The sequence below is a fragment of the Rhodamnia argentea genome, chromosome 5, assembly GCF_020921035.1.
Source record: "Rhodamnia argentea isolate NSW1041297 chromosome 5, ASM2092103v1, whole genome shotgun sequence".
In the NCBI taxonomy this organism is placed as follows: Eukaryota; Viridiplantae; Streptophyta; class Magnoliopsida; order Myrtales; family Myrtaceae; genus Rhodamnia; species Rhodamnia argentea.
Genome location: NC_063154.1, coordinates 26,790,309 through 26,802,672, shown reverse-complemented (window position 1 = coordinate 26,802,672; position 12,364 = coordinate 26,790,309). Strand labels below are relative to the sequence as shown.

Below are 12,364 nucleotides of genomic sequence, written 5' to 3'. Positions count from 1 at the left end.
GAGGAATGGAAATAAAAATGTCATAGTCTAGGGCTTTGTTTGTTTCATGGAAAATATTTTCCAAGAAGTTAATTTCCAAGAAAATGGCTATATTTTCTGGTGTTTCGCTGAAATATAAAAAAGACTCAGAAAATATTTTCCGTTGTTTGGAATGAAAAATTGGATTTAATTTTCCTCTACGCACTTCATTCAATAATTTTTTTATTTAATTAAAAAAATTAATGTTTTAATTATTTATCTTTATCTTTTATCTTTTTTCTCTTTTCTTTTTTTTCCTTTTTTTATGTTATTCTTTTTTTCCCTATTACTGTTTTCTCTGGGTCGCCGACGATCGGCCGCAAGCGAGCTCGAGCCTTGCCACAGGCCGACGACGCTTGGCCTCAGCCGAGGCCGGCGACGGCTTGCTTGGCTGGGCCTTGCTCGAGGTCGGCGATGGCTCTCCTAGCTTTGCTCAAGGCCAGCGACACTTGGCCTAGCCTTGATCGAGGCTCGTGGATGTTTGCCTTGCCTCTCCAAATCTGGCGAGGCTAGGCCTCGGGCGAGGCCATCGACGGCTTGCCCGGCCTCGCTCAAGGCTGGTGACAACTCACCTAACCTCGCTCATGGCCAACGACGCCAGGCCTTGCCAATGGCCGGAAGGAGATTTTTCCACAGGAGAAAATGTTTTTCGGGATTTATTTTCCCCAAACCAAATGTCGGAAAATTCGAAAAATGTTTTTTGGGAAATTATTTTTCATGAAACGAAGGGAGTCTAGATCTGGAGACATTTGCTGTTAAAACCGCTTCGTTTTAAAGCCTCATTCTAGAATGCTTCGTTGGGCAGGTGAGCAGTCAACGAAATCCTTACAATATCATGTTAAAAAGAAGTGATATTTACAAACTAAGTAACATACGCAACAAAAGATTGTCAAAATACGATGTCGTTCTGCTCACCAAGAGTCCTACTTAATCCCTCTCACTGAAACACGACAATAGTGTCCAGAATATGGAATTGTCCTTAGCTAATTCAATTGTTCTCTCCCTTGTTCTGATCACCTTCTTCACTTGTGCATGGAAACTACTGTGTTTGTTTTGGTTGAAGCCGAAGAAGCTAGAAAGATGTCTGAGACGGCAAGGTCTAAATGGAACCCCTTACAGTCTCTTGTTTCAAGACCTGAGGGACAAAATGAGAATGAGCAAGGAAGCTCAATCTCGACCCATTACTCCTTTCTCCAACGACATCGCGCCTCGCTTGCTCCCTTTCCTTCATCACTCCATCATGAAATACGGTACGCACGCCATCAAAGTTGAGATACAGCTGATCTTTTTAACCATATGCACAATATCATTGATTTGCCAAACTCGATTTCCTGGTATAAAAGAATCTGCAATTTCAAGTCGAGTACTTACAATATATCTGCTAGTTTAAGCAACTAACATACAGAATTGGGTGATATATGGAATCCGGTGGCCATTTCCTGCCTTAATGAAACAAGTCTGTAACATATGGTTATTGCAGGGAAGCTTTGCTTTACATGGTTCGGGCCAACGCCTGTATTGAACATAATGGACTCAGACATGTTGAAGGAAATATTTTCACGGATCGATGAGTTCGAAAAGCCACATCCCAAGGGCATTGGAGATCTCTTAGCATCCGGGCTCATCATAATTGAGGGTGAGAAATGGGCCAAACATAGAAAGATCATCAACCCGGCTTTTCATTATGAGAAGTTGAAGGTATTACTGCTTGCAGCTAATAGTTTCCTGACCGGATGCAACATCTAATGGAACTTAAAATAATTGATTAGAAAACACCGTACATTCAATTCATTTAGATTTTAATTGTTGAATAATTACAGTATGTAGTGACTGCATCGTGTTCAAGTTGCGAGGAGATGATTAGGGGATGGAAGAAGAAAAGTTTGGCAGCCGAAGTGGACGTTTGGCCTGACCTTCAGCATTTGACGGGTGATGTTATCTGTAGAGCTGCTTTCGGTGTTACATACAACCATGTCAAGAGCATCGTCCCCCTTCAACAAGAACAAATTGTCCTCCTTAACAAGATTCGTCAGTTCGCATTTATTCCCGGGTGGAGGTAAGTCGAGATTGATTTACCAATAACATATCCCAAGATCTTTAACTGTTTCAAAAGCATATGACGAAAAAAAGGGGTAACTTCAGTTTGACTTCCTCAATCCTTATCCATGGAGTCAGTTGCAACTTCCGATAATTGTCTTATGCTTTTGCAAATCATGTTTCTTTAAGCATTTTGCCACACAAAAAACTTGAAAAGTTTTTTAAGACAATTTTCTTATGATTTTGTAAATCATGGATTAAATGGTTCGATTGTGATTGCAAGGCTGTATATAGGGCTTGCTGCAATTTTTCCTGTCAAAACAATGTTTAGTAAGGCGAATCTTCTATCCATCTGTTATCGAGATTGCTGTTTTCCAACTTCTAAACTCAATGGAATGGATGAAAATGGTTGAGTGCATTTGTGTAGCAAGACAAGCATAAACTATAGAAACTAAATTAACGTGTCAAGTTTTCATCTTGAAGTTGATTTTTATATAAGAAAATGCAGCCTCTTGCCAACCAAACTGAAAAAGAGGATGAAAGAAATCGACTACAAAGTAAAAGGATTGTTGGAAGACATAGTGACCAAAAGAAAGAAAGCAATGAAGGAAGGAGGAGTAGTTGACGATGATCTCTTGGGACTAATGCTAAAATCAAACATGAAAGAAATTCAGGAGTCTACGCATCAAAAGGGTATGAGCATAGACGATGTGATTCAAGAGTGCAAAGCATTCAACTTTGCGGGTCAAGAGACAACTTCTGTTTTGCTTACTTGGACATTGATTTTGTTGAGCAAGTATGAAAACTGGCAAGACAGAGCAAGAGAGGAAGTCCTGCGAGTTTTTGGCAACAACAAACCTAATTTCGACGGGTTGAGCCAACTAAATACTGTAAGGATTCTCGTCTTATTGGAGTCTGTTGTTTATCTAATTTCGTGACCTATTTTCGTGTTGTTGTTCTTCCCTACACTTCCTCCAAAAAGAAAAAGGAGTACTTAGGTAATAGCCGGCTAAAGTACACTACAAGTGTCAAAATTTGTATATGGCGCTCACTTTAGTCCTAAAACTTTCAAAACGTCACTTAAGTGCTAATTTTTTTAAAAAAAAAATGCTCACTTCATTGCTAACTCCCATTTGAGCTGAAGTGGCTCGCCGGAAATCCAACGTAACCTATTTTTTATTAATATTTGAGTTGACGTGTCTCGCTGGAGTTAGCACTGAAGTGAGCATTTTTTAAAAAAATTAATACTTAAGTGATCGTTTTGAAAGTTTTTGTACTGAAATGATCAATTTTCAAAATTTTTTGCACTTAAGTGATTTTTTTAAAAGTTTTGGCACTAAAATGAGCGCCGTATATAAGTTTTGACACTTACAATGTACTTAAGCCGGTGATAGTCACTCAAGTTACTTTTTGATAGTAACAGAAGTGAGACATATAGATTGTGCCTTCTCACTTGAAGTTACAACATAGATCACATGAATGATATTAAGTTTGATAAATTTGGTCCACTTGGCATGGTTTAGATAATTTAATCGTTGTAGTCTCAATGTCTAGACAAAAACAAGCTGACAACAAGTTGATTTTTACTCAGGTAAGCATGATACTGAATGAGGTACTCAGGCTGTACCCACCTGGATTTATGATGATGAGAACAGTTCACAAGACAACCAAGTTGGGAGATATACAAATACCTCCGGGAGTTGTGCTTCTTGTGCCCATGATCCTGATCCACCATGATTTGGATATTTGGGGCGATGATGCAAAAGAGTTCAATCCGAAGAGGTTCTCCATGGGAGTCTCAAAAGCAACCAAAAACAAGCTCTGCTATTTCCCTTTCAGTTGGGGACCTAGAACTTGCATTGGCCAAAACTTTGCTTTCCTTGAAGTCAAAGTTGCCCTAACCTTGATTTTGCAGAATTTCTCGATGCAGCTATCTCCTTCGTACAAGCATGCCCCTAATCCTTTGCTGACTCCTACTCCCTGGTACGGAGTCCCCTTGATCTTGACTAGAATCGGATCGAATTCCTAGGCTCGTATTTAATCAGATCCTATGCTCCTGTTTGCTTCGTTGCTCGCGTAAAACAGTTTGTTCAGTTTGTTAAAGAATAAACCAAAAGTCTTGTAAAAGCATATGATGCCTTCTTGACTAGAAAAGTGGTTCCTAAACTAGTGAACCGTGTTTTACGTCCTTCTTTGGTGCCTTCGAAACACTAAGGCACCTTTAGCACAAAAATAGAAGGATACATATGAGGCACGAATTGTAAACTCTTTGTAAAGCCACTTTTATTACAAAGAGAAAGAAAACACTGCATGCAACTACTTGTACTAGACTAAATAAGAAGCAACAGAAACACAAGGAAGACCACATCCCATTATATTTTGTCCTCTCATGATTGCATCATGCTCTACAAGATTTATTTCTTTTCATGCAATCGTACTCCTACAAATTTCAAGAATACAATTTGCTAGTGAACTATAGCCCATATATCTGACAGCCAAAAATGCCTAGAAAAAGCATGAACTTGTGTTCTCAACACAAACATAACCCTAGTTTTCAAAGATCCATAAAGATCATGAACTTTCGCTTATAGGACAAATATCTACCGAATAAAAAAGCACAAATTTAGATCCTTAGGACAAACTCAACCCACTTTTTAAATGAACTAAAAAAAAAAAGCATAAAGTTTTGCTCGAGCGACAAAAATATCAAGCAATTTTTTGCGGAAAAAGCTTATGCATCATCTACTATGGGGACATCAGTTGATCAAAATCAACGCCATATAATATAAAAATGACATTATTTTAGTAATATTTCGGTTCATTCTTTTTAGATAATTGAGAGAGAAAGAGTTTAGCCCCAAATCGAATTTGCAGATCGGATGGCAAGGGTTTTGCCACAAGATGAGTCAGCAAATTAGGGTTATATTAAACATACATTTTGAGCTAATTTGTGGAGTTCGAGAAATCGTGAAGTTTGATGAGAGTTTTGAGTTTGCAAATTACGGTTCCAAATGATCTCTACTTAAGCGAATCGAGCAAATAATCCATTATAATCTAAGCAAAACGGCAATGTTTTGGCTTAGTTGACACGTCAATTATGCACGAACGATTGTTAGCCACGTGAGGTGCCGAATAAATTTCTTTGAACAGAAAAAACAACCATGGATATTTATATCACTCGAGCAAAAGTTGATGCCTTTTCATGTGTAGTTTAAATACGGAGTTGTTTATCTCTTGAGGGTAGAAATTGGTTTCTTTATATCCTGTGGATATTTCTTGTCATGGCTTTTTCGTGTAAGAAAGGAGACTAATCTTGTCTTGAGGTATAAGTTTGATGCTTTTATCCGACATTTGGTCAATTTATGACAATGTATAGAGGAAATTTTAGAAAAGTTTGCGTTGTTAACATGACGGTCAGAATTAAAACTTCAGAAAAGAACGTATTGTCCGCTCAAACTGCAAAGCAAATTGCACTTACTATAGAGCTCAATGTCAAAACTATATGATCGATCAATTTCGTGTAAAAAATTTATGAAAGATCATTTTAATGCTCAAACTTTTTAAAAATGTCCATTTAAATAACTCCAGCAAGTCTTCATTATTATAATAATATCAACATCTATTTTTCCAACGATAAAAGTTGCCCAAGACACTTTGTGATCTCCTTAAAAGTTGTGGCATTTACATGGTTGTTTGAAAAGTTTTAGCACCAAATCGAGCGCCGTATAATAGTTTTTAATACCGATACTCTCCTTTTCCATTCAATAGTATTGTGATCCTCATGTTTTATTCTCATTATCTACAAAAAGTCCAAAGCATTATAAGTGATGTATACCTTAATATACAAGGGTTAAGGCTCGCTCTACGGGGCGATGCGCTTGTGCATAGTTGGTAGCTATGCATAAAAATAAAATAAAATAAATAAATAAATAAAAGGGGTGGTTGCTCGCAAATTGAGTGATTACAAAAGGTGTTATCATTTAATATCGAATGCAAGAATAATTTTGGGATTTTATAGCAAGTTTTGGCTTAATAATATAGACTAGACTTTATGCATGCGCCACAGGCAAGCGTGACTATTTCCATCCCTTGTGCAACATCATAATCAATTAATAAGTTGATTTATAACTTTAATTAAATGGAGAATAAAATATCAACACTATTTTCTATTTCACCACTACATCGATTCTTTTGTAGGAAACACACTCTTTCAATAATTCAAGAAATGACACTAGATGTGTCATGATTTTCGTGTGACGTTCACTAGAAGTGTCAAATGGGTGGGTTGGGTTGGGTTGGGTTGGGTCGGGTTTGGATTAGGTTGAATATGGTCCGACTTATATTGACACATTTAGCTCGTTTTGACCTATTTTTATCGAGTACAAATTTTATAACCTATACCCGACCCGATCTGTATAATTTAAATACTTCTATATTTCACCAAATCATGAAATATTTGTTTCATTAAATTAAAAAATTGTAAAAACTATTTCACCAACCGCACGCTGCTACCTGCTCGCCCATCGCCGTCGCCTTTGCCACCGTTCGTGAGCCTGTGTCTCTCCGGTCATCCACGAGGTAAGAATGTGCCACTTTTCCTTGGCCGGCCACCTTTCGCATTTGACCGCCCATGCTGTCTTCTAGAAGTAGCTTGACTGAAATTCCTCCCTTTGCTCCTCACCTCGAAATTTAAAAAAAAAAAAAAGAAAAGCACAATCACGTGTCCTTCCCTTAGAACGTGTTGACACTGCAAGACCAGAAGTGGTTTGTGCCTTGAAAACAAAACTGGCCCAGCGGGACACGTGGGGCCTTACTTAACTTTTTTTTCTAGAACTACATGAAGATTCTCCATTAATAAAACCAATATTTTTTATTTTATTTATTTGCCCTTTTAATGTCTTTCTGCTCCCCACGAGTCCTATATATTCCCTCCCACGGAAACGAGACAAGCGTGCCTAGAACATGGAGTTGTCCCTAGCTTATTCGATTGTTCTCTCCCTCGTTCTGATCGCCTTCTTCGCTTGTGCATGGAAACTACTGTGTCTGTTTTGGTTGAAGCCGAAGGAGCTAGAAAGATGCCTGCGACGGCAAGGTCTAGACGGAACCCCTTACAGTCTCTTGTTTCAAGACCTGAGGGACAAAATGAGAATGAGCAAGGAAGCTCAATCTCGACCCATTACTCCTTTCTCCAACGACATCGGGCCTCGCTTGCTCCCTTTCTTTCATCACTCCATCAAGAAATACGGTACGCATGCCATCGAAGTCGAGATACGGTTGAACTTTTTAGCCGTATGCATTATATCATTGATTCGATAATTTCGATTTCCTTATTTTCAGTGTATTTCCAGCAATTTAATCGAGATATATTGATGGAAAGCAAGTCGGCCAAATCCGATATAAGTTAGATTTTCCAACATTTAATGTCACTTTCAAGGACAAAGTCACAAAGTCACGTGGGGAGATATATTGATGGAAAGCAAGTCGGTTAAATCCGATATAAGTTAGATTTTCCAACATTTAATGTCACTTTCAAGGACAAAGTCACATGACATGTGAATGACGGCTATGTAGTAACCGACTGCCATAAGGATATTAAAACTGCTCGTTTTCTCGTGCAAATCGGTCTACTAGACGGGTTTCAAGTCAGCTACTTTCAATATACGTCTGCTAGTTCAAGCAACTGGCATACAGAATTGGGTGATATATGAAATCCTGTATCCATTTAACCGGTATCCATTTCGCGCCTTATTAAAACAAGTTTGCAAAATACGGTTATTGCAGGGAAGCTTTGCTTTACGTGGCTTGGGCCAACGCCTGTATTGAACATAATGGACTCAGACATGTTGAAGGAAATATTCTCACGGATCGATGAGTTCGAAAAGCCACATCCCAAGGGCACTGGAGATCTCTTAGCATCGGGGCTCATCACAATTGAGGGTGACAAATGGGCCAAACATAGAAAGATCATCAACCCGGCTTTTCACTATGAGAAGTTGAAGGTATTACCGCAGGCATCTAATAGTTTCCTGACCAGATGCAACATCTAATGGAACTTACTATAATTAATCGGAAAACACCTTTCACACTTAATTCATTTAGCTTTTAATTGTTGATTTATTACAGTATGTAGTGACTGCATCATGTTCAAGTGGCGAGGAGATGATTAGGGGATGGAAGAAGAGAAGTTTGGCAGGCGAAGTAGACGTTTGGCCTGACCTTCAGCATTTGACGGGTGATGTACTATGCAGAGCTGCTTTTGGTGTTACCTACAACCATGTCAAGAGCATCCTCCCACTTCAACAAGAACAAATTAGCCTCATGACCAAGATTGTTCAGTTCACGTTTATTCCCGGGTGGAGGTAAGTCGAGATTGATTTAGCAATAATATGTCCCAAGATCTTTAACTGTTTCAAAAGCATATGACGGAAAAAAGAGTGACAAACTTCAGTTTCACTTCCTCAATTCTTATCCATGGAGTCTGTTGCAACTTTCCACAATCGTCTCATGACTTTGCAAACCACGTGCTGATCTTTAAGCATCTGGCCACACAAGGAACTTGAAAAGTTTCTCAAGACAATTTTCTTATGATTTTGCAAAAGATGGATTGTGGTTGAATTGTGATTGCAAGGTAGTATATGCGGCTCGCTGCAATTTTTTCCTGTCAAGACAATGTTTAGTAAGGCAAATAGTCTATCAAGCTGTTACTGAGTTTTTCAACTTCTAAACTCAATAGAATGGATGAGAATGGTTGAGTGCGTTAATGGAGCAAAACAAGCATAAACTGTAGAAACAAAATCAACGTGTAAAGTTTTGATCTTGAAGTTGATTTGTATATGAAAAAAGCAGCCTCTTGCCAAACAAGCTGCATAAGAGGATGAAAGAAATTGACCACAAGATAAAAGGATCGTTGGAAGACATAGTGATCAAAAGAGAGAAGGCAATGAAGGAAGGAGTATATGAGGATGATCTCTTGGGACTGTTGCTAAAATCAAACATGAAAGAAATTCAAGAGTCCGGGCATCAAAAGGGCATGAGCATAGAGGATGTGATTCAAGAGTGCAAAGCATTTAACTTTGCAGGTCAAGAGACGGCTTCTGTTCTGCTTGCTTGGACGCTGATTTTGTTGAGCAAATACCAAAACTGGCAAGACAGAGCAAGAGATGAAGTCCTGCGAGTTTTCGGAAACAACAAACCTGATTTTGATGGGTTGAGCCGACTAAACACTGTAAGGATTCTAGTCATATAGTAGTCCGCTGTTTATCCCATCCCATGACATAAATTCCTAATTTTCAGAACTCACCTCATATTAAATGGTTTTCTGCAAAAGAACAAAAAGAAAGAAAGAAAGAACGAAAGTGAAAAGCCAAAAAATGAGCGAAACTATTGTAAGCACTTGACCGGAAATCCCGTTGCTGTTCTTCCCTACGCCTTCCCCCAAACAAAAAAAAAAGGAGTATTTGGGGGATAGTCACTCAAGTTAGTTTCTGCTAGTGACAGAAGTGAGACATATGGATTTTGCATTCTCATTCAAAGTCACGACATAGATCACATGAATGATGTTGAGTTTGATAGGTTTGGTCAACTAGGCACGGTTTAGATAATTTAATCCTTGCATTCTCAATGTCTTTTTGGACAAAAACAGGCTGACAGCAAATTGATTTATACGCAGGTAAGCATGATATTGAATGAGGTACTCAGGTTATATACGCCTGGATTTATGACAATGAGAGCAGTTCACAAGACAACCAAGTTGGGAAATATACAAGTACCTCCAGGAACTGTGCTTCTTGTGCCCATGATCCTAATCCACCATGATCCAGCTAATTGGGGCGATGATGCCAAAGAGTTCAATCCGGAGAGGTTCTCTGAGGGAGTGTCAAAAGCAACCAAGAACAAGCTCTGCTATTTCCCTTTCAGTTGGGGACCTAGAACTTGCATCGGCCAAAACTTTGCTTTGCTTGAAGTCAAAGTTGCCCTGACCTTGATTTTGCAGAATTTCTCAATGCAGCTATCTCCTTCATACAAGCATGCCCCTAATGCTTTGCTGACTCCTACTCCCCAATATGGAGTCCCCTTGATCTTGACCGGAATCGGATCAAATCCCTCTGCTTGTATTTAATCAGATATTGTGCTCCTGTTTGCTTTGTTGCTCGCATAACGCATCTTGCTCAGTCTGCTAAAGAATAAACCAAAAGTCATGTAAAAGCATATGATGCATTTGACTATAAAAGTGGTTCCTAAACTAGTTAACTGTGTTGTGCCTCCTCTTTCTTAATTCTTCTCTACTCGCCAGCATAATCTTCTTGGATTGACCTAGCTAATCGTGTTTTATGTCTTTCGGTGCCTTCGAAACACTTAGGCACCTTTAGCGCATACAAAAAAAAAAAAAATGATACATCTGATGAACGAATTGTAAACATTTTGTAAAGTCACTTTTTCTTAAAAAGAGAGAACAAAAAATTGCTTGCTCTATAAGATCTATTCCTGTTCTTGAATTTGTACTCTCAACACAAACATAACAGCAATTTTCAAAGATCCAAACACATCACGAACTTTTGCTTAAAGGACAAACTAAACCCACTTTTCAAATGATCCCAAAAAAGCACAAAGTTTTGCTCGAGCGACAAAAGTATCAAGTAGCTTTTCCGACAAGAAGACAGACGTACGCGTCATCTGCTATGGCTAAATCAATGCCGTATACCTTCAAATAAAAACGACGTTTTGTTAGTAGTATTTTGGTTTATTCTGTTTAGATAACAGAGGGAGAAGCCCAAATCGATGGATGGCAAGGGTTTTACCACAAGAAGAATCTGCAAATTAAAGTTTAGTGTCACAATTATACGACGGATTGATTTAGTGTCAAAACTTTATGAAAGATCATTTTAATGCCAAAACTTTTCAAAAATGTCTATTTTAAACGACTCCTATCAATTTATATTGTGAGAATAATACCACATCTGTTTTCTCAACAATATGTGAGCACTTCAACATTTTTGACATTTAAATGATTGTTTGAAAAGTTTTACCATCAATGTGACCACCGTATAATAGTTTTAGCATTAATACTGTCCTTTTCCATTCAAAAGTATTATAATTCTCATGTTTTTTTCTCATATTTTACAAAATGTCTAAAACAGTTTAAGTGATCAATTCCTTACTATTCCGAGGTTAAGACACTCTCGACACGCTAGACGCATGTTCATGGTTGGGTAGTTTATGCATAAGATGCTGGGTTGTTACTTAAAAGTTGAGTGATTATGAAAGGTATGTTATCATGTTATTATTGATGAACTACTTCCACCAATTTTAAATTTATGAAACCGTATGTTTATTTTAGATGGAAAGGCATTTTCAATTGAATATTTCATCTTGTACCATCAGTCTTTTTTATTTTTTCATGTACTTCTAGAGAGCCAATTAATTCACTCATTGACAAGGTTTTCAAATCCTTAGATTCTTTAATAGAGGTGACAATAGGATCGTATTTCTAGTGAGTGTCAGAAATATTTTTCAGCAACCCTTCAATCGGTGATATCATCTCCATAGAGGCCCATTTGATTACTAGCTCTTTTTATTATTCCACTATATTGTTGGAAAGTCCCATAGTCTTTCATTTTAGCATTCTCAAATTCCTTTCAAAAAGTTCGAAATCTAACGGTGCGTACTTTTCTTGTAGTGTGGTCGAGGCCTTTTTCGTTGTTTTCACTCCAATGATTCTAGGAGAATTGTTGGATGACATATTGTATGTTGCTATGTCGGAACACTTGACCTATATGTCGAAGCTGTATATTATTTCTCCACGATGCCTATAAATTTTGGGCTGTCAGGAAAGTAGCCATTTTAATGCACTAATAGTCACAGTTATTTCCATCAAACTTGGAAAGATTAATGAGGTAAAATTAGACATAATTTAGGTACTGGATATTTAGGTGAGTAATTTTATTAATGGATAAAGTAGGGCGAATGCTCAGTATCAACTGAACGAGGCTATGATACTACTACTGTTGGTTTTTGGTTATGTAACAAGGATGCTAGTGGAAAACTTCGAGGCAATGGAATAAGGATATGCTAGTTGCTGCTCCCCATCAAATGCTCAGTTTCGTCAGATCATCTTTTTGAAGAAATCTGAATGAACCAAGTGGTCTGAAAAAATGTGTTTTGGGATTTTTATTGCTCAATTATGAGTTCTCTTTATTTGATGAAACTTACTTTAATTCCTATTTGCAGAAAAAAAAAATCTGTGGATTCTCCCATCAAAGCCATAGCGAAGATCAAGAGTTACCTGTATGCTACCTCGCAACCATAGTAA

At 38.0% G+C, this 12,364-nt stretch overlaps 2 protein-coding genes and 1 long non-coding RNA gene across 3 annotated transcripts; 2 read left to right on the top strand and 1 right to left on the bottom strand.

Annotated features, from left to right (window-relative positions):
- Window positions 1-985: 985 nt before the first annotated feature.
- Window positions 986-4,244, top strand: LOC115727223 (cytochrome P450 CYP72A219-like). Its single transcript, XM_030657400.2, has 5 exons — window positions 986-1,268; window positions 1,499-1,716; window positions 1,839-2,074; window positions 2,564-2,945; window positions 3,647-4,244. The coding sequence occupies exons 1-5, from the start codon at window positions 986-988 to the stop codon at window positions 4,082-4,084; spliced, it is 1,557 nt and encodes a 518-aa protein (XP_030513260.1). The 3' UTR covers window positions 4,085-4,244.
- A 2,900-nt stretch (window positions 4,245-7,144) lies between these two features.
- On the top strand, window positions 7,145-10,384 carry LOC115727224 (cytochrome P450 CYP72A219-like). Its single transcript, XM_030657401.2, has 5 exons — window positions 7,145-7,300; window positions 7,837-8,054; window positions 8,179-8,414; window positions 8,902-9,280; window positions 9,725-10,384. The coding sequence occupies exons 1-5, from the start codon at window positions 7,198-7,200 to the stop codon at window positions 10,172-10,174; spliced, it is 1,386 nt and encodes a 461-aa protein (XP_030513261.1). The 5' UTR covers window positions 7,145-7,197; the 3' UTR covers window positions 10,175-10,384.
- On the bottom strand, window positions 8,328-9,959 carry LOC115727225. The gene is made up of 4 exons (XR_007198554.1): window positions 9,825-9,959; window positions 9,449-9,539; window positions 9,249-9,337; window positions 8,328-8,713 (listed from the first exon to the last, which is right to left on the bottom strand). It is a non-coding gene; the product is annotated as an uncharacterized LOC115727225 (long non-coding RNA).
- Window positions 10,385-12,364: the final 1,980 nt, after the last annotated feature.

Bases quoted from the DNA above. Each gene is read 5' to 3' on its own strand.
- LOC115727223 (XM_030657400.2), top strand. From the start codon at position 986: ATGGAATTGTCCTTAGCTAATTCAATTGTTCTCTCCCTTGTTCTGATC. The intron at 2,075-2,563 runs GTAAGTCGAGAT...AAGAAAATGCAG, and splicing joins GCATTTATTCCCGGGTGGAG to CCTCTTGCCAACCAAACTGA. The intron at 2,946-3,646 runs GTAAGGATTCTC...ATTTTTACTCAG, and splicing joins GGTTGAGCCAACTAAATACT to GTAAGCATGATACTGAATGA.
- LOC115727224 (XM_030657401.2), top strand. From the start codon at position 7,198: ATGAGAATGAGCAAGGAAGCTCAATCTCGACCCATTACTCCTTTCTCC. The intron at 7,301-7,836 runs GTACGCATGCCA...CGGTTATTGCAG, and splicing joins TCACTCCATCAAGAAATACG to GGAAGCTTTGCTTTACGTGG. The intron at 9,281-9,724 runs GTAAGGATTCTA...ATTTATACGCAG, and splicing joins GGTTGAGCCGACTAAACACT to GTAAGCATGATATTGAATGA.